The sequence below is a fragment of the Chionomys nivalis genome, chromosome 9 (genome assembly GCF_950005125.1).
Source record: "Chionomys nivalis chromosome 9, mChiNiv1.1, whole genome shotgun sequence".
Classification (NCBI taxonomy): domain Eukaryota; kingdom Metazoa; phylum Chordata; class Mammalia; order Rodentia; family Cricetidae; genus Chionomys; species Chionomys nivalis.
The window spans coordinates 42,205,977-42,226,833 of record NC_080094.1 but is presented as its reverse complement, the minus strand read 5'-3'; the positions used below and the strand labels follow the sequence as shown (position 1 = coordinate 42,226,833).

At 48.4% G+C, this 20,857-nt stretch overlaps 1 protein-coding gene and 1 pseudogene across 3 annotated transcripts; one reads left to right on the top strand and one right to left on the bottom strand.

The window, feature by feature from the left end:
• Window positions 1-1,503: 1,503 nt before the first annotated feature.
• Lrrn4 (leucine rich repeat neuronal 4) lies at window positions 1,504-11,281 on the bottom strand. Of its 3 annotated transcripts, XM_057781025.1 has the most exons (6): window positions 11,270-11,281; window positions 10,980-11,067; window positions 9,388-10,033; window positions 8,056-8,260; window positions 3,802-3,939; window positions 1,504-2,816 (listed from the first exon to the last, which is right to left on the bottom strand). In XM_057781025.1, the coding sequence occupies exons 3-6, from the start codon at window positions 10,022-10,024 to the stop codon at window positions 1,607-1,609; spliced, it is 2,190 nt and encodes a 729-aa protein (XP_057637008.1). In that variant the 5' UTR covers window positions 10,025-10,033; window positions 10,980-11,067; window positions 11,270-11,281; the 3' UTR covers window positions 1,504-1,606. The 3 variants fall into 3 exon arrangements, with proteins under 3 accessions (XP_057637008.1, XP_057637009.1, XP_057637007.1); XM_057781026.1 differs by lacking the exon at window positions 11,270-11,281 and having other exon boundaries at window positions 9,388-10,069; window positions 10,980-11,124; XM_057781024.1 differs by lacking the exon at window positions 11,270-11,281 and having other exon boundaries at window positions 10,980-11,123.
• Window positions 11,282-20,707: 9,426 nt separating this feature from the next.
• LOC130882181 (U2 spliceosomal RNA) lies at window positions 20,708-20,857 on the top strand (annotated as a pseudogene).

The window sequence follows — 20,857 nt, the reverse complement described above, 5'->3', positions numbered from 1 at the left end:
GGAGGGGGGGACGGGGATGGGAGGTGGGCAGGATTGGGAAGCATGAAGAGAAATCTGCAAAGAATCAATAAAAGTAAACAACAAAAAGTTTACTAAGACCCTTCTCCCCCCCCCCCCCAAAATGAACTCTCAACATCAAGCTCCAACTGCCATGATTACCTGCCTGCAACCTCTCAGCCATGACAGGTTCTTGGCCCCTCTGGAACCACAAGCTAAATAAACCTTTCTTTCTGTAAGTTGCCTTGGTCGTGATGTTTTGTCGTAGTAATAGAAAAGTGACAAATGCAGCTACCATGGCCTTGGAGTATAGAAGACCCTACCCACGATTCACAGGGAAGAGGGACGGGTGGGCAAGCCTCTCCCTACAGTTTCTAACTTTGAGCCGCTGAGACTGGAGACACAGGGACTGCTGAAGCATCCGGGATGGTGAGCCCACAGAAATGTCAAATAAAAAGATGGCAAAGCGCTTAGGGAGGAGATTAGATGTTTATTCTCTTTATTATGGTTGCTTATTGTGGTTATTGTTTCATAGTAGCCTTAGTATGAGGGGTTTTGCTCTAGCTCTGTTCAACACTTTTTCCATATCTCCTCTTACAAAATAGTTCAAACATCCTCACATTTTTTTATACCGAATTGTTAAAAAAATACGTTGTCTTTTTTTTTTTTCAAGACAGAGTTTCTTTGTGTAGGCTTGGCTGTCCTAGAACTAGCTCTGTAGGTGAGGTCAGTCTTGAACTCACGGAGATCCACCTGCCTCTGCCTCCCGAGTGCTGGGATTAAAGGTATGCACCACTACTGCCCAGCATTCTGTTCATCTTTAAAAATACACTAGAGCTGTATTTGAATGAGAATACTAGAGTATTCATTTGTGTATGCTGATTGACAAACTTATCTCAGTCTCTGCACAGGACAGACTCATCCTTGAGTGTAGGCTAAGAACACTGGGGCCGTGCAATTACTTAGGACAATACTAATTCACATCTTTGACTTTTGTAGCTTTTAAAGCAGGATCTAGGGGAGGGCTTTCAAATGCTACTCCAATTCTCTTGGGCATATATTTGATGGAACTAGGGCTGTATTTTAGGATGTTGAAAACATGCTTGAATAACTTAGTCACTCAGAAGTGTATAGCGTGCTTCATATTCGAGTCCAGCTAGGATGCGCTTGCTTTCTGCAACATGGTGTTTGTGCTGCCACCTGTTCTGCAGACAGAGGTGGATTCAAACAATTTTTTCTTACAATAGAAATAAACGCTGTTTGTGGGTTCAATTTTGCCTCCTCTCCAAACTCTTGTAACCCCAGCATTTGGAGAGAGAGACAGAAGGGTCTGAGTTTGAGGCCAGTATGGGCTGCAAGTAAGACCACGTCTAGACTTTGGGGAATATAGAACTTGTGGTTGTTTTAGGCATTAGGTCATAATTTCTGCATGCAGATGTTTGATTGGAAAAAAGAAGTTGGGATAATTGCAGGTCTGGAGCCTCAGCAGGTGGTCAAAGTAAAGGCTGGTCTGTTGTTTCATTTGGCTGCTAGAGATTAATCCAAGGCCTCAAATGTGTCTGATTTTGATGTTGGGGATAAACCCAAGACCTTGTGCATGGGTAAGTCACTACCACTGAGTTACTTCCTCAGCCCTGGCTGGGTTTTTGAAGGCCACCAGGTCAGTGTCATAGAACTGCCTGTGTGGCCTCCAGCGCTGCCTCCAGAGACATACAGACAGCACGAGGGTGCTAACCAGTAACAGGCCACTGGAGGTACACAGTCCCCAAAAGATGACCACAGAGCTGGGCTTAGTTGTGAAGGTAGCACATGACCTCTTCCAGCCTGAGGTCTGCGGCTGGCTCAGGCCAGCCCTGTTGGCTGCCTGTACACACACATGGTAGGTAGTGCTTGGTGACAGCTTGTACAGGGGGTGTTGCCGGGCTGTAGCGTAGATGTCCACCACTGACTGGTTCCCAGATTCTCCTTCTGCCAAGTAGCTGATTTGGTACCAGTGCACCACTGAGTTGGGAGCACACCAGTGGATGAGCATCGACGTGTCAGTCATCTCTGAAACCCCCTGCAGCTTAGGAGGGTCTGGGATGCTGTCTTCCCCACTGAGGCCAGGGCACCGGCATCTGAAGCGCCTCTGCAACTCTGCACATGGGGTCTGCAGATGCTTGCAGGGGTGGTAATCGCAAGAGACATCCTGGTGAGGGGCTGCCACCTGATGCCGAGTCTCCTCCTCTTCCTCACTGTCGTCATCTAGCAGCAAGACTGGGATATTGTCCTGTGGAGGATGTGTGCGGAGAACCCTGGTGGTGGCTTGTGTCCTCTGGTTGGTCTGAGAGACGCTCCTGGGGTTTGGTGAAGTAGACCAGGGTCCAAGGTGTTTGCCGGGCAGTGTAGTGGAGGCAGGTGAGATACTGGGCTCAGGGATGTGTGTGGCGGCAATCTGTTCTGCCCCGGTGCCGGCAGCACCAGGTAGAGCCCTGGAGGGCCTGTGAACTGTCACAGAGTCAGCAGTGGCCTGGGTAGCTTCCTCTGAAATATCGCTATGCATCCGTGACCCTTGTGTGAGAGAAGTCATGGTGTGGGAAGAGACCTTAGTGATATTTTGTTGGCTTCCTCCAGGCTGAGCAGACAGGGTCGTGCTCTGTTCAATGGAAGGCCCCTGTGTCCGTGGTGCAGAAACTGGATGATCAAAGTGGGGCGGGTTTGAAGCCAGGAGGGTAGTGCTTTGGTCTGACCTGCACACTGTAGACAGCTGGGAGAGGGAGAGAGGGCCAGAGAAGGGGCCCTCGGATCCTGGAGCCGGCTCACACACGGTATCTAGTGCCCTGGAGGGAAAATTAATCATTAGGAGATACTTGGTTTCGGGGTTTTAACCCCTCAATGTGGGTATCTCCTTTGCCGACACATATCTACCAAGCATCACCTAGTAACATCATTTTATTGACCCAGGAAACCTTTGAAGGAAGTTCCTGTCATCCTTCTACTGGGTAGAGAAGGAAACTGGAGGGAGGTGCTAACTGCCCAAGATGCCATAGGTAGCCAACGGCAGAGCATAAACCCGGGAAGCACTGTGCAGTAGGAACTGTCATCCCCACAGAGTGTGACAGTCATACCCATAGTAAGAAGTGGAATAAAGCCAGACTTCAGCGTGTGCTTGCAACATCATTTTTACCGACATAGGGTGACCCTGATTGCCAAGGGATTTGGTGCATCTTAGAAAAAACCTTTTCTAAGCCAAGAGATACCATTAGAATTTGTTTCCTGCCCTTGAGAAAGCTCTGTAAGCATACTTAGGTTGAATGGCCAAGAGCAGGAAGCTAGGCCATCTTGGGGAGGGGGGTCAAGGGACCTAGCGGTTAAGAGCACAGATGTAGATGAAGACAGATACTGCCTCCTTCAATAGCCACATGAATTTATCAAGTACCTCACTTGCTTGGGCTCCATTCCTTTGTCTGAAAAAGGGAGAAATGGTACAGCTGGTTTTCCTTTCCCTACAGGGCATGCAGACTACATTTCCCAGCCTCCTTTGCAGTTAGCTGTGCCCTGTCCACTAACTGTTGGCCAATGAATATGAGTGGAACTGGGGAGCACCATCTGGCAGCTTCATCCATTTAAAAACTCCCAAGTCAGTTTTTCCATGTTCTTTGCTTCTTCTGGCTGGCCGGAATAGGAGTAGAGCCCTCATCCCCCCTGTCTGACTACACTGCGGTGAATGCCCACATGGTTGTATGGGTAAGACATGAGCTGGGACAACTCCAACTCTGGAAGACTGAGCTCACCTCACAGCCATCGGTTTGGTAAATGTGTTACCTGTATAAGACTGTTTTATTTGCATCCTCGAGAAGCCAAGCCAGTTCACAGCTGCAGGTGAGAGGGTTGCCAAAGAGGCCGACAGATAAGATCTGGGAGGAATTCACAATCCAAGGACCAAAGGAACTCAAGTTGCAGCTGAAATGACACACACAGACACAGACACACAGACACACACACAAACACACACACAAATCAGTTAAGTCATGCTTTTAGGTTCCATTTGAACAATTAGGTTCACAACGTTCCCACAAGGGCTGGAGAGATGACCCAGGGGTTAAGAGCACTGGCTGCTCTTCTAGAGGATCTGAGTTTAGTTCTTAGCACCCACATGGTGGTTCACAACCAGTTATAACTCCAGTCCCAGAGGATCTCACATCTGGCTTCCATGGACACTACACACACGGTACAAAGATATAGATACAGACAAAGCAAACACGCGCGTAAAATAAAAATAATTAAATCTTTTTGAAAGATTTTTTATTTATTTTTATGTATATGAGTGTTCTATCTGCCTGCATTCCATTTTTATGGATATGAGTGTTCTATCTGCCTGCATTCCTTTATATTAGAAGAGGTCTTCAGTTCCCACTATAAATGGCTGTGAGCCACCATGTGGTTGCTGAGAATTGAACTCAATACCTTTAGAAGAGCAGCCAGTTCTCTTAACCACCGAGCCATCTCTCCAGCCCCAAGTAATTAAACCTTAAAAAAAAAGAAATGTTCCTAAGAGGCATGGCAGTACTGTGGAAAAACAATCTGCCAGTGATAGAACTCTGAGTAGAGCCCAAAATGAGTTTAGACCTCCTATTTTGCCAACCAAATAAGTCATTATTAACTCATTGAATAGAGAAAATACCCAATGCCAAGTGCTTTTATAAAAAAGCTGTGATAATGAACGTGTTAGTAAATACAAATTGTTATGCAAAAAGTAGATAGTAGATATGATTGTTATAGGTTGGTGCTGGGGATTGAACCTAGGGCCTCATATATACTAGGTAAATATTTTTCCAAAACTCTTAGTGAAAACACCCCTGAATAAGCTGAGAGACCCAGGGAATGGAATGAGTCTAGGGCGAAGATTCTGTTGAACTCCAGGGAAGAAAGGGGTGGGCAGATGAGAAGCCAAGGACAATGGCACTAGGTTTCGATCCTAATACATGAACCGGCTTTGTGGGAGCTTAGCCTGTTTAGATGCTCACCTTCCTGGAAGTAGACAGAAGACCTTCGTCTTCCCGCAGGGCAGAGAATTTGGACTGCTCTTCAGTATCAAGAGGGAGGGGGAATGGTGTGGGGGGAGGAGAAGAGGAGTGGGGATGGGGGAGGGAAGTGGGGGGAGGGGGCAATATTTGGGAGGAGGGGAGGGAAATGGGAAACGGGGAGCAGGTGGAAATTTTAATTAAAAAAGAATAAAAAAAAATCACATCAAAAAAAAAAAAAAAAAAAAAGAAAGGGGTGGGGGAAGAGCCTGGAGTGGGTTGGCCGTTGCTGGGGATGGTGGACTATTTGTGAAAATGGCCATAGGCGCTCTCATCTCTGTAGGCAAGTACCTTTGCTATGTGATTGCATCTCTCCCCAGCCAAAGCTAATCTGTAGTTCTCTACCCCTTGAAACTTGGTGGCTGACTTAGGCTAGGAGGATATTAGCGAACTGAATGTAACCAGAAAGAAGAAAGCAATTGAGTGCTAGAAGTAGACCATAGCTGATGGCACAATGCCAATACTTATACCACGCCTCGCTTAGTGCACAGTAGCCCTTGTTAAGAGGAGGATGGCACCAATTACGTGGAAGCTTACAAATGCCTTGCTTTCATTCACATGATTCTTGGGGTGCTTTGGTAGTTCCTGGTGTGGGCAGGCTCCCCTGGACCAGGTGATGTAGGACTACCTCACCTATAGAGAGCCTCAAGTGGGTGTGGGCTCTCCACGCACCTCTTACCACCTGGGAGGTGAGCCTAGAGCATCACTTGGCAGTCAGGGCTCCAAGAGTAAGAGAAAACAGACCCAGCTCTCGAGGCCTTCTCCTTTCCGTCTACATTTGCTGATACAACACCGGCTTAGTCACCATGCTCCGAGCGTCAGTGTTTGATGGGTGAAGATGAGCAGTCACAGACAGGAACGGGGGACAGGAGTGGTGCAGAATCACTCTAGGCATTTTTACAGTTTCTTACCCCTAACAATGGCAGATCCCACTCTTGGCTGTCTCTCCTGTTTCTTCCTTGGAGTCTGACAGAATGTTTGAACTGGGCTCTTCACATCTTCTGAGCTCCTTGACTCTTAGGTTTTCCTTCCCTGCTCTTCACAGTTACAATTCGTCATGGGGATCATGAGCTGCACAGAGCTATGGCTCCCTCACGCCCTTCCTACAGAAGCCTCCCTTCCCCAGCCTGAGGGACCACTACCACTACCTGCTTTCTAACACAGCACAGCGTGTGTGCCTCTGCTCTGGCTCACGATGGCTTGTTCTAGTTGGCAGTCACCTGCTTCCTATACTAAAACTGCGGCCTTGTTGAAAGATGGAGCTGTATCATCATCATTACTGTCATGACAACCATTTCAGCATCAGCAGCTTCACCACCATCATTATTATTGTACAGTCATCATCACTACCATCATTGCTGTTACCATCACCAGCATCCTCTCCACCAGTTAGTATTATCATTTGTGTGAGAGAGAATGGGGCGGGGATGTGCCTATCAATGTGAACGTGGGGATGTGTATCCATGGATGTACCTGTGAATGTCATAGATTGTCAGAATGTCATCCTCAATTGCTGTCCACCTTATTTTTTTGAGGCACAGTCTCTGCACTGATGCCGAAGTTTGCCATCTGGCTGAGGCTGGCCAGTACACTGCGGGGGCACACCTGTCTCTGCATCCCGGTATGCTGCTATTACAGATGTGCACCGCCATGCCTGGAGCGCTAGGGATGAACTCAAGTCTTTATGCTTGCATAGCAGCGCCTTTCTCCCTAAGCTGCCTCTCTATCCCCTTCTTTACCAATTCTATAGATACCTTCTATACTCCAGAAATGAATTTAAGGCCTCCCAGTTGCTTTTTCCAAGTGAAAAGCCCCAAAGGGAGGACCAGTGCTATTTTTATGTATCACTTTAGATCATTTTCCAGTGTTCCATTCTTTTTACGTTGAATTTTTGTATTTTTATCAAGCTCAAAGGAGTCATAGCCACAAAATGTTTTCCATCCACACCAAGTGTGCATAGTATCTGGTTACTGAATGAAGGACAAGTGTTCACTCTTAAGGAAAAGCAGTTCCATCTTTGACACCTGCACTGGGCGAAAGAGAACTAAACGGACGCACTCCTAGGCTACCCTGGAATTGCTGGCCACGGCACCACCTTTATCCACGATGTGGCAAGCCCTGTAGCGCCTCTAAGACACCATCTTCATGCAGGTCTTCATCCCCTGCAAAGTGCCAGGCCCAGATGGGTCAGGGAACACAGAACCTCATGCAGAACTAAGGTGCAATGCTGCTACTTTTAATCCTTTACAAATGGCCAATGACACAGAACAGACTGTTAAATAACTGGATATTGCTAACAGAGCTGTTTTAGGCTTAGGGTCAACAGAAACCATACAGGCTGAGAGCACCGAGTCAGGGGCTGGCCGAGGTGCTCAGATCCCAAGAGACTTGCTCTACACCCTGTTCAAGACAAGGGATGACAAGGGGGTTGCTGGCTCACTGTCCATCTGTAAACTTGATCAGAGGGGAGAAGAGACTAGACACTACTCTGGAAGCTCCTCCAATCCCCATCCATACCAAAAGGGAGAAAAGAGGATGCCTCTATGACAAATTACAAGTCCCAGACGTGGGCCCACTGCCTAGAGGTGGCCTGGGGTCATCTTCAGCGCTCTGCTGCTCTGAGAAGTCAAGCCATTGCTGCTACTAGAAGAAGAGGACCAAGCCCAGATCCTACCGCATGGTAAACCTTCCTACTCTGCCTCCTCCCCTCCCAGCCCCACTCATACCCTGGGATGGCCTGAAATGGCATCACTGGGGGAACGGAGGGTCTTCTGGTAGAGAGAAGACCCAACATCCTTGTCTCCTCATTGCTAGTTATTAAGCTGGGGAAACACCTGCTTAAAATACCACAGGGAAAATGGGGGAAAACAGAAGGTCAGAGAGAATTTAGAAGGGCGCTGACAGAAACAGTAAAGACTGGTATGTCATATAAAATTCAATACAGTATAATGGGCAAAATCAGTCCTATGACTGAGCTGGGCTTAGAATCACTTACTTTTGCAACAGAAGGACTTGTAGACAGGGTGTGTCTTGAAAGATCTCTGTGTTGACAGAAGTAAGCGCTGGGGATTCTTGACAATCCAGGTGCTGCAGGTTGGGAGTCTTCTTGAAAATGTCTCCCTCTAGTGTCTTTAGGCTGGGCATCTTCCTCAGGTAGAGGGACTTGAGCTGTGGCAGGTCTCTGATCCACCCAGACTCAACTGGAATCAAAGGGAATTATCCTTACAGCAAGGCGCAAAACCCCAGGGGACAGCAATAAAGACATGAGAGGCAAGAGGAGGTCTCAGGTATAAGGAACACTGGAAAGACCCTTTCTCAGCTAGGTCTAATCCTTTCTTACAAGATAGCCAAAAACATAGAGAAGCATGGCTGACCCAAGGCCACACAGCTATAAGCAGGTACCTGGGACATCATCTCCAAGCCTGCTGCTGTTACAGCCTCAGGTTAAACACCACAGGCAAAATAGCTAGACTTAGCTCTCATGCCTCCTAAGAGTGGAGAGCCTTCGAGGAACATAAAAGAAGAAAGGGGCCCCAGGAACTCAATTTTGTTGTCTCCCAGTATATGGAGAATATTCCCCATTTTTGAATTTCTAGCCCCTTGCCACCCTTCCTCCCACCACTGTGGTGAACAAGGGGTTATAGACGTAAAGTGTTTTTTTTTTTTTTGGTTTTTTGTTTTGTTTTGTGTTGTTTGTTTTTTCAAGATAGGGTTTCTCTGTAGCTTTGGTGCCTGTCCTGGAACCAGCTCTTGTAGACCAGGCTGGCCTTGAACTCACAGAGATTCCGCCTGCCTCTGCCTCCAGAGTGCTGGCATTAAAGGCACGTGCCACCACCACCCAGCACGTAAGTGTTTTCAAGGGAAAGCATGCCTGTGAATCAAAGGTACCTCCCTCCTACACCCTGTTTGAAGAATCCAACACATGTATAAACAATTGAGGGGGAAAAATCAATGGATTCCTTTTTGGCACACTTGGGGCAAAGCTCATATGTGTGTTCATGAGCTCCAGTGCCACCTCACCATCCCACAGCTTCCATCCATCCAGAAAACAGTGGCTAAGGTGTTAAGATCTGCTGGTGGAATGCTTGGGTTTGGATTTGGGGACATTAGCCGCTAGACCTGTGTGAGACTTTGGTCAAGTCATTCCGCCATTCTGTGCCTTAGTTTCCTCATATGTAACCAGGAGATTGTTAGCACCTCTGCGACTGTGTGGCACTTCGGGGCCACACGGTTGGTTTCTGGGGCCACCTCTGGAAGAATGCAGCCCTGACTTCCAGCCGCCCCCATCCCCATAGAGGTGCCTGCATAGTCCTCACAACGCACTCACCTCGCTCGAGGCGCGTGCCGCTCAGGTCCAAGACCTCCAGCGCCGCCAGGGGCCCGCCGTCCTCCCGGGCGAATGCCTCGTGGGCGATGTGCCCCAACTCGCTGCAGGAGAGGTTGAGTAGCCGTAGCTCCGGGAAGCATGCGAAGGTCCGTGACTGCAGCGCCCTCAGTGGGTTCCCGGCCAGCATCAGCGTGCGCAGGTTGCGCACCGGGGGCCCTGCGCACGGGGGCAGCGCGGCCAGTAGATTGTGGCTGAGGTCGAGCTCGCTGAGCCCGCCCGGCGTGCCGTGGTCCCAGTGCAGCGTGGAAATGCGGTTATGGTTCAGGGTGAGCACGCGCAGCTCGGGCAGGCGACTGAACTCAGGCCCGCCGAAGGCTTGTAGCAGGTTGTGACTGCCATCGAGGCTGCGCAGCGTGTGTGGAAGGCAGCTGGGCAAGCGCTCCAGACTCCGGTTTGCCAGGGTCAGGCTCGTGGCTCCCGCAGAGGGGAGCCCCTGGCAGGGCGAGTCGGTGGCGCGGCTGTTGGGGTTGTCCCAGGGTCCCAGATGAGTGAGTCGGAAGAGGGGTATCGTGTCCTGGGAAAGTCCCGCCAGGCCCTGGCTCCGCACCATCATCAGCAGCAACAGTGTCCACTGCATGTCGAGTCTCTAGGGAAAGACCGCTCATGACTTCAGAGGAAGCCCCTGAACGGAAGGCAAAAGTGTGTCCCTGGGTGTTCCTGTAGTGTGTGTGTGAGTGTGTGTGTGTGTGTGTGTGTGTGTGTGTGTGTGTGTGAGAGAGAGAGAGAGAGAGAGAGAGAGAGAGAGAGAGAGAGAGGCCCACCCCACCCCTTCCCACCCCCACCTCGTACTTGTCAGCGAGCATGTGGAAGCCAGCTTTTCCCTCCATCTCTGGTGCAGGACCCATGCACACTTGCTTGCCCTGGCAATGCTTTTCTATGCCTGCCCTGACTCTTCCAGGAATCCCTATGCTTCCTTGTCCCTCTTCTATGAGTTTTTGAGAGAAGGTTGTTTGTTCTCTTTTCCTCTGTAAACCCCCCCCCCCCAGGTTATGCAGCTGCACCCTAATTGTGAATGCCCCCGGGTTCAACTTCCGCGGAGATTAAATGGGAGTCAAGACAGATTTAGACATACCTAGACTGGGCCATTTTTTTTTTCTCATTAGAAGTGCCCAGCTACTTCCTACTTTGCCCAAAGTGAGTTCTGGGGTCCCTCTCTTGGGAGGGAGCTCAGAGCTGCCTGCAGAAAAAGACAGGAGCCCTAGACAGTTACAAGACTTGGACCCTTGAATCAAGTGTTTCCTGGTCCTGCTCCCTGTGCTTCCGCCAGGCCACAGTAGCCCTAAGCAGCTCTGGTGGCTATGGGCTGACTTGGGAATGGCAAAGTGGCTTTTAAGGCAGCCCTAGGCAAGAAGTCACTCCCTGATAGCCCCTGTTACTGCAGACTCTTGCCATGGCTTCCCACTGAACAGCCATCTCTGAGTCACTATCAAGGCTCCAAGGGAAAGGCCTTCCTCTTGGTAGGAATTTGAAGTGATGAGAAAATTGCTGGGATGTAAGGCCAGCAACAAATGCCTGCACTGTGTCTTACTTACCTGGAAGCTGTCCCTGTGGTATGTGGCACCCCTTCACGATCCTCAAACTATTGAATTTTGCAGGAACCAGTGCCTTCTGACTGTGACTCTGAATGTCAGAGGGAAAACATCTCGTTCCCTGCTGCCCCTCCTCCAGCTCCGTCCAGGAGGAGCCTGAGATATTCCAGCCCTGAAGCCCCTCCTTCTCCACCAAGACTTTTCTTGTTTTTAGCCTCAGGCTTTTCCCTGGCACCGCCACCCCCACCTACAGTCCTCCCATCCTTCATCCTTCCCACCTCGTCTTTCCTTACTTCACTCTTCCCAAGCTTGAGAAAAGGAGCCAGCAGCAAGGGCTGGTGCCCAGCGAGGCAGCACTGTCCCCTCCCGGGAATCTTATTCTCTCTTTCAGGTGACCCCCCCCCCCCAATGGTTGGAGACTGAATGGTGAGCTGGGAGAGAAAGAAGCTGCCTTTCCTCAGGGAGGGGTAGTTTCCCAGAGTGGCTTGCAGAGACTCACAGAGAAGTGACCACAGCCCTGCAGAGGAATCTTCAAGCTGGACCTAGCTCAAGCTGTGTGGAAACACCAGCAAGCCGAGTGATTGCTCTGAGACCCAGTTCACTGACAACCTGTGTTTGATACTGAGACGTGACAATAAATACAGAGACCAGAAAGGCAGAAAGGACATTCCTGCCCCACGCTGGATCCCACTTGTCAAAACCTGCAGGTGCCCCCAGAGGACAAGGTGACACAGCTTTGTTTGGGGCACTTGTTTGGAGCAGACAGACCGTGTTGTTCTCCCATCGAGCTCCTGCACCCTTCCCCGACATGCCCAGGTCTATCAAGAAGTGTGAGAGCAGGCTGGGCTGTTAGCTCCAATTCTCTGTCTGCAGACCCTGGGACCAGAGCTTCCTGTTTTCCCTCCTGTCAATGCTTATCTGGGCAGCTCTGAGCAGTTCCAGGCACCTCGCAAACTGGTCCGATTGGATTGCTAGTCCCTGGCGGTTTCCTTTGAGGTCAGTCTTCAAGCAATGCCTCAAAGATGTGTGTTGTAGTCTAGGGCCAGCTGAGGCCCTTCTGATCAGAAGCATTCCTCCTCTGCCTAAGGCAGGTCGGAGGAGGTCTGCTCTGGGGAAACATCCAGGAGTCTGGGTCCTGGCCCCGGTGATGGGAACAGGTGATGGGAGCATTACACCATGGGAGGGAGAAGTGGAAGCACAGGGAAAGATGGGAAAGAGAAGTGAGCGGAGGTTGGATTCCTGGGGCCCAGCCCTCAAATCCTTAACCTTTAACTTGAACAGAGTTGCATACCCAAGAATAAAAGCCTCGAAATCTAACATGCTCTGTCCACCCTGGTCAAGCCATGAGCTCCTTGAAGACAGCAGGGGAGTTATGAGTTCAGTTGGAGACACCAGATAAGAAAGAGGAGAACCCACTTAAACGTAAGTTCAGACAGAACACAAGGAGGAAGGGCATTTATAGACCTGGAAGGACTGTAAAATATGTTGAGAAACCATGTTGGGGACACTCCTCTGTGCACTAGTGGGGACGGGGAGGGAGAGCCCTTGGCCCTGAGATCATCACCATGTGCTTTCCTGGAGCTCAGACCGGACTCTCTTAACCAACCTAACCTGATGGCCCTCTTAACCTGCTGTGTTGCTTGCTGCCTGCTGGGTCAGCTGGCCAGAGCTGGCCTGCCTAGGCTGATTGTGCTGCTTAAGTGGGGTCCTCTGGGTGGCTCTGTTGCTTCAGTGGATAGGTCCTGGTCCTATCCAATTGGGTCTCTGTGCCAGGGATGTCAGTCCCTGTATGGGTTTGTTTAGGATTTTTATGGATTGGGCTAGCCTTGCCCTTGTATAGTGCTTTCTGCCTCTCCTCACCGTCTACCACTTTACACTAAATACTTTCCATCGCTAGACCCCAGGTCCACAAGCGTACTCCCACTGAATCTTCTCACTAAGTACTTCCCATCGCTAGACCCCAGGTCCACAAGCGTTCTCCCACTGAATCTTCTCATAGTGCTGACTACTATCCCATGATAATGAAACCACAGTTGCCTGGACTCTGGAGCAGATTAGGGTGCACTGTGTGTATCACTGTGTTTAGGTATTCCAGCCGATTCTAGTATTTGGTGCTGTTGCTATATTCCTTTTTCTTTCTCTTTCTTCATTCTTTTCTTTTTTTGTGTGGTTTTTGTTTTGTTTTGTTTTTTTGAGACAGGGTTTCTCTTTGTAGCTCTGACTGTCCTGGAAATAGCTCTGTAGACCAGGCTGGCCTCAAACTCACAGAGATCTGCCTGCCTCTGCCTCCTGAGTGCTGGGATTAAAGGTGTGCTCCACCACCACCCAGCTGTTATATTCCTTTTAAAGATAACCTTTCTTTGATATTTAGATAAATCCATATCACTATCACTTAAGATGCTAAACCATGTTGAAAATTTCCTTTTGTCCATGAGCTGACTTCTTGAACATTGTAGGCTTGCAGATGACTACTATATGGGACCAATGGGCATCTCTCATGGATACTGAAGAACCGTTTGGCAGTCCTTTCTCCTCTTCTAGCATTTTGAAAGCATAGGAAAAGATGGCATAAATGTTTTACTCCACCAGAAAGGATTCTAGAATTCTGTGACAAAGTCTTGGGACAAAGAAGTTCATGATTTTCAAATCCCTACCACATCCTTCCCCCGACGTGGCTGCTTCTGAACTATTCCCCTACTGGGATGTCTCTCCTTTGACCGACTCAGCCTCTTAACAACCTTCTCTATACCTGGAGTTTCCCTCAGGAGACCTTTAACTTGGGACTCGGGTGCAGGGAACTTATTTGGGAGATGATCTGAGGAAGCATAGAGAGCTGACGGTAATGAGCTACCTCTGTGGAGAGAACTAGAGGCTTAGTTGTGCGGCTCTCGGCAGACTGTGTCTATCAACTGTTGAGGAGGTACAGCATTCATTCCCAACTTCTATATCCTTCTGGCCCCAGAGTTCTGACTGCTGCTGCAGCTCCCAGACATACCTGGCTTTCCCTGAGCATGGGTGGAGTCACTCCAAGGAGGCCCACTTGCTATGGGTGAGTGCCAAGAGCATTACTCTAGCTCCTTGCTCTAAGTTGTATTAAATGCCCTTCCTGGGTGCTCGTTCCCAGGTGGTACAGTAGCCTGCGTGCCACAGATGACCGATAGAGTACCTCTATCTGTAAGACTGAATGTCCTGAGAGTTAGCCACGTTGGCAGCTCCAGAGTGCGGGGCAGAATCTGGCACCCGGGGAAAATGCTTGACAAATGAACAGGGAAAGGCATGCCGGGAAAATGCTTGAGAAATGAACAGGGAAAGGCATGCCGGGAAAATGCTTGAGAAATGAACAGGGAAAGGCATGCCGGGGTCATAGGATAGTGCGTCCCGGTGTTGAGACTGCTAAAGAGAGGTAGAGATTGGGGGAGGAAACTGAAGCAGAAATAGAAATCGAATCACCATGGGGCTGGAGAGCTTGCTCAGTGGTTAAGAGCACGTACTGTTCCTGCAGAGGACCTGGGTTTGGCTCCTCACGTCTGTATGATGCCTCAAGACCGTAACTCCAATTCCAAGGGATCTGTTGCTTTCTTCTGACCTTTCTGGGTCCCTACACGCAAAGGATGCACATACATACACTTAGGCACACACATGGACACGCATATACACACTTAGATCAAATATTTTTAACGAAACTTAAATCAAGGATTTTGCAAACCCAGGTTCCCAGCACATTCTAGGGGTTCAGGATGGGGGAATTTCTCCTGGAAGATCAGGTGATTACAGGGTTAAAAACACATGGCCCTGGGGAAGCAAACAACCAGTAATTATACTTTTTCTCTGGTGGTGTGTAAAAATCAGGGTCGAAGATCATTGCTTTGAGAAAGGTCTTGCCAATTTGTCTGGACCTCCCCCCACCCTGCCCATTTTGGAGGTAGAAAACAGTTCCAGAGAGGACAAAGGTGTGGCTGAGGTCACAGAGGTGTGAGTTTCTGGTTAGTAAGGGAAAAGGTGACCTCACTCTCATAAATCCTTCCGGGCCATTTGCTCACAGTCCACTAGGTCTCTCCTGCCCTGGTGTAGCAGTGATAACCTGACCTGCACAGACAGCTCAGTCACTCGCCTCCCGAATGCCAAGCATGGGTGAGAGCTCTGGGGTTTTGACCTATGCGGTTCCGTCCCATTCTCAGGCGTGTCAGAATATATACCTCAGATACAGGTTGCCCCAGAGATCTCCCGAGGGGCTCTGGTCTGGCGGTGTTCACAGCTCTGGCAGCCTGGTTGATAGGGACTGGCCAGGTGACTGATTGCTCAGCTGATGGATCAGCCTGGCTTTCAGGATGTCAGCTGACTCTGTTGCGGACTTCCCCTCCAGTTGCTGGAGTTGGAATGTCCGAGAGCAAAGCTTCATTCTTCTCTGACACCTGAGATAAGCTTCTGGGATGGGAGGGTGAGTGTGGGAGGGCGCGGTACCAGGTTGTCCAGTCTCCGGAAAGGGCCTGCCCTCATGGAATGGTATGTAGCACAAAGGCTTCCAGAGCTCACGGCCTCCCTGTGAACTCACTGACCACCTGCCAGTGAGGAAGTGGTCTTAAGGAATAAGAGAGTGGCCACCGAAAGCCAGGTTTAACTACTCAGTGTCAGTGAGACTTCAACACAGGGATCTGTGGAGGCTTGGGAGGGAAAAACACACCACTTAAAAAACAAATCCATCATGGAAAAGATTCAGACCGAACCAAGGAGCCAGGCACAAATGTGTCCCATTCTTTTGTGTGTAGATACAGGAAGTGAGATGAAGACATAGGCTGTATTATAGATGGATTTCTGGAGTTCTCCACAGCTAGGGATACACTAGAAAGCAAAGAACTTTAAAGTAGGATGTAGGATGTGGATTGTTATTCTTAGAGCGGCTCCCGCCTTACCGAGGACAATGTGAGGCCCTGGAGGAGATAGAGCTATGTCATGTAGAGGGTCACAGGCGTTGTGTTCTATGGGATGGTGAGAAAGATCCTTCTATGCCAGAGTCACAGGTCTTTGTGGCTAGCAGATAGTGAGTAAAGGAGAAGTGGGCAGGGATGCTATCATGGGAGTAAGATGGACAGGACATGCATCAGGTGTTCAAAGGCCAAAGATTGCCATGGTGATTGAAGGAAAGAGCAAAGGTAGAATTATGGTACATTGAAAACATGTTGTGAACGTCCTGGGTCAACATGCTGCTGCTGGCCCGCGAGGGATGACAGCAAAGGTGAACACAAATAATCTTGAAGTGTTTGGCAATTAGAATAAACAAGAGTTGTTAATAGTTTGGAATTGAGTGTGGTGGGCTGAATAATAGTCTGAGAGATGCTTATTGCTTACTTCCAGAAGGGGTAAGTGTTACCTTATTTAGCAAAGAGAACATGGCACCCTCTCCAGTGGCAAATCTTATCGAGGCATTTTCTCACCTGAGCCCCTCTTCCCAAATGACTCTAGATTATGTTAAGTTGGCATAAAACTAACCAACACTACACCTAAAGCACTTGGATCAATTCCAACAAACCCTGCATCCATTAAACAATGGCTCCCTCTGCCCCTTCTACCCAGCTCCGAATAGCTTCTACTGTATTTTCTTTTCCCTCATTGGCCTATTTAAGTACTTCATGTAAATGGAATTATATGCATTTGTCCTCTGTTCTGAATTATTTCATTAAACACAAATTTTTAAGGCTTGCTCACATTAGAGTGTGTATTAACATTTAATCCCCTTTTGTGAGTGGATTGCATTGCTTGTTATTTTAAGCAACCAAATCTGTGTACTTCTTTACAGTTGCCCTGGGAAACTAATTGATGTGATGAGGGAAAAGAAGGTGTCAAGGTGACTTGGTGTTTGGTGGAGAGTTGGACGGACCTAGACAGGAATCTACAAACACAGCAGATTAGGAGCAGGCTCCGGTCTGGGCCATGTTAAATTTCAAATGGCTGTTCTGCCTTCAAAGGACATGCTGAGGAGGCAATTGGCTGTGTAACTCTGGAATTTTTTCTTGTGCTGGGGAGTTGCATTTGGGAGGGAGGAATCAGCAGATAAATGATTCTTAGGGAAAATTGACGGGTTGTGTTCATCCACGGAATGTGTGTGTGAAGAGAAGAGGAAAAGGTCAAGCCAGCACTGAAAGCAGAATAAACCAGAGTGACTGGGAAGGAGCAGTTAGGGAGGTGGCAGACAACTTGGGGAAACCTGGCTCAGGAAATTGAGAACACTTTCACCTAGAAAAGTGTGGCCAGTCAGGTTTTGAGCAAACAGAAGACCAGAAGAGGTTGTTGGATGCCCTGGGACTGGAGTTACAAGTGGTTGTGAGCTGCAGTGTAGGTGTTGGGAATTGAACCCAGGTCCTTTGGAAGAACAGCCAGTGCTCTTACCACTGAACCAATTCCCCAGCCACACTGGGATAAGTTCTGCTGTGAGATGTACGAGAAGATGGGACAGCTTACAGTTTTGAAACCATTTGAGGTGGAAGATACTATGGTTAATTCTGGCTAACCATACCCCAAGCCTTAATATCCTTAGACAAGTCCTTGTGGTCTGTTCCACGATTTTCTGGTGAAGAATTTAGTCAGAGCTTGGTTACGTAGCGCTGGCTGAGGTCATAGGTAAGATTCAGCTTTGAATGGGCTGGCCTTGAGAACTCAGGTGATTTCACTCAATGACTGGCTCTGTCCTGAGGATGGCCAGAAGGTCTGTTCTATTGGGTCAGTTCACTTGGCTGGGGCTCCTTAGGAGAATCTTCAGCCAATTAGACATGTCACATGGTCTGTTGTCATCCATGTCTGGAAATTGCTGACGTTACTTCTGCCATGTTCTAAGGTCAATTCAACCACAAGCCCACTGGGATCTCTTAGGAGATGGTATTATCCCACCTCTTAATGGGAACACTATTAAATAATTTACAGCCATGATTAATATCCCTACTGAGGCAGAATACATTTACCAGCTGGATGGGAATGAGCCAAGAAGCTGGGAAAAACCAGTCATACTTAGGAGAGAGGAGCTTGCAGGAGCGAAGCCCTCCAGAAGCCTTAAGGGGACACCCAGAAGGCTGGAGATGGGTACTCTTCTCACTGAGACAAGAGGGAAGAAAGTCAAAGAGAGGGCAGACACAGTGGCAGGATGATGCCACGCCACACTGCTCAACAGACAACGGGCAAATGACCCTGGCCGAGGTCACCTGATGAGAGCCGAGAAGGGGAGAAGGCGTGGCACTGAAACTCAGGGCTGGGGCGCCAGATATTTTTTAAAAGCAGATTTAAATAGGGATGACATTCTGTCATTACTAAAAATAACATCAATAAGAAATATGTAATTACTAATCCCCAATAATGTAAAAACTTTATTGCTAATTATTTCCTAAAATCTTTACAGAACCTGTGAGAGATAGCCCATATTCTAGGAGTTGCTGTCTATCATCTTGACGCAAACTAGAGTCACCTGGGAAGAGGGACCCTAAACCAAGGAATCGATTCCATCAGATTGGCCTGTGGCACACAGACACAAAGACATATACACACACATGAATTTTTATTTATTTATTTATTTTTATTTATTTTTATTCTTTTTTAATTAAAATTTCCACCTGCTCCCCGTTTCCCATTTCCCTCCCCTCCTCCCAAATATTGCCCCCTCCCCCCACTCCCCTCCTCCTATCCCCACTCCTCTTCTCCTCCCCCCACACCATTCCCCCTCCCTCTCGATACTGAAGAGCAGTCCAAATTCTCTGCCCTGCGGGAAGACGAAGGTCTTCTATCTACGTCCAGGAAGGTGAGCGTCTAAACAGGCTAAGCTCCCACAAAGCCAGTTCATGTATTAGGATCAAAACCTAGTGCCATTGTCCTTGGCTTCTCATCAGCCTTCATTGTCCGCCATGCTCAGAGAGTCCAGAATCAACCCATGCTTATTCAGTCCCAGACCAGCTGGCCTTGGTGGGCTCCCAATAGATCAGTTCCACTGTCACAGTGGGTGGGTGCATCCCTCGTGGTCCTGATTTCCTTGCTCATGTTCTCCCTCCTTCTGCTCCTCATTTGGACCTTAAGAGCTCAGACCGTTGCTCCAAATTGAGTCTCTGTCTCTACCTCGATCCATCGCCAGATGAAGGTTCTAAGGTGATATGTAAGATATTCATCAGTATAGGATAGGGTCATTTCAGGTTCCCTCTCCTCAGTTGCCCAAGGTACCAGCTGGGGACATCTCCCTGGACACCTGCGAACCCCTCTTGCCAACCCTAAGATGGCTCCCTTAGTTAGGATATATACTTCGCTGCTCCCGTATCCACCCTTCCTATATCCCAACCATCCCAATACCCCGAGCTCCTCCCATCCTCCCCTTCTCATGTTTCTCATCCCATTTCCCCTTTGCCCCATGCCACCTCACCCGCAAGTTCCCAGTTTTTGCCCTGCATGATTTTTTTTTAAAAAAATTAAAAATCATTAAAAGTTGCTCATTTTATATGTATGAGAATTTTGCCTGTGTATTGTAGGGAGCAGCCATGATAAGCTCAATAGGAGCAGACCACCCAAAGGAAATTCTTAACTTCCAACCATTACCACCTGCCAGTGTAGGACCCAGCTATGATAAGCTTAATGGAGGCCTGAGTCTCAGTAGTTTACCCTGAAGCAATACCTGGTTGTAGGAAGAACCACAAACTGAGATTATCCAGGCACCCGAGAACAGACCATCCAAAGGAAATTCCTAAAGTTCCAACCTTTGTAGATAGGATCACCTGCCAGCACACACTCACCAGGACACCCCTAGACAAATATCAGCCAATCAGGGATCCTGAACCTTAGAAATCCCTCACCCCCACCTTTACTACTATAAAAACCCAACTGTAACTGAGCTCGGGGCTTTCCAATTATTCCAATACATTGGACCCATGGAGAGACCAATTTTGAAAACTTGTTTAAAATAAAGGCTCTTTGCTTTTACATACGGGACTCGGTCTCCTTTTTGGTTTTTGGGGTGTTGGACCCTAGTGTCCAATCACGGAGGAGGAGGAGTCGCCCCAAGAGACAATCTCTCATATCACAGCTGATGTAAAAGCATGAGGATTTTATTAATTCTGTCATGACAGGGTCTTCCAGCAGTCGGGAGGCTAGAAGACCCTGAATATCTGGTACAGGCTATTTTTAAAGGGAAAAACCACAGAAGGAAGGGGTGTCTGGGGGTTGTTCTTTAACTATTATGATTGGCTTATTCAAAAAGGCTATTACCAATAATTGGCTGGAGAGTGGTTGATGATCAGATCAGATGAGGTAAAGGGAAACTTCTGAGGGTCACTTTGCCCCTTCCCAGGGACTAAGTCAAAACATCAACACCTAAGGGTTATCATGCCCCTATTCAGGGAGATGGAAAGTTCCCAACATCTCAGTACGTGCAAGCATAGCTGTTATGTCCTTGGTTCCCAGGGGAGGAGGGGAAGTACTGAGAGTTGTCAGAAATGGCTTCAGAACTGTCTTAAAGTTCTACAGGGGGACTTTACGGATCTGGGCATAATATGTATGTGTGTGTGTGTGTACCATGGCTATACATGTGTGACTGATGTGTATGGAGATTAGAAGAGGATGTCAGATCTCCTGGAACTGGAATTACAGATGGTTGTGAATCAGCATGTGGGTGTTAGGAACCAAACCCAGGTCTTCTGAAACAGTGTCAAGTGCCCTTAACCGCTGAGCATCTGTGGTCACAATAAAAATTCTTTTTAAACAAGTCTGGCATTGCTTCTCAGCCCTTTGGCTAAGATCAAGTGTAGTATCCACTCTTATCGGTTTAAAAAAGTCAGGCAAGAGTTAGTCTTCAGAAATTTACTTTATAGGCAATGTCTTTTTGCAAGTGATGCAAAACCATGCTTATTACAAAACCATTT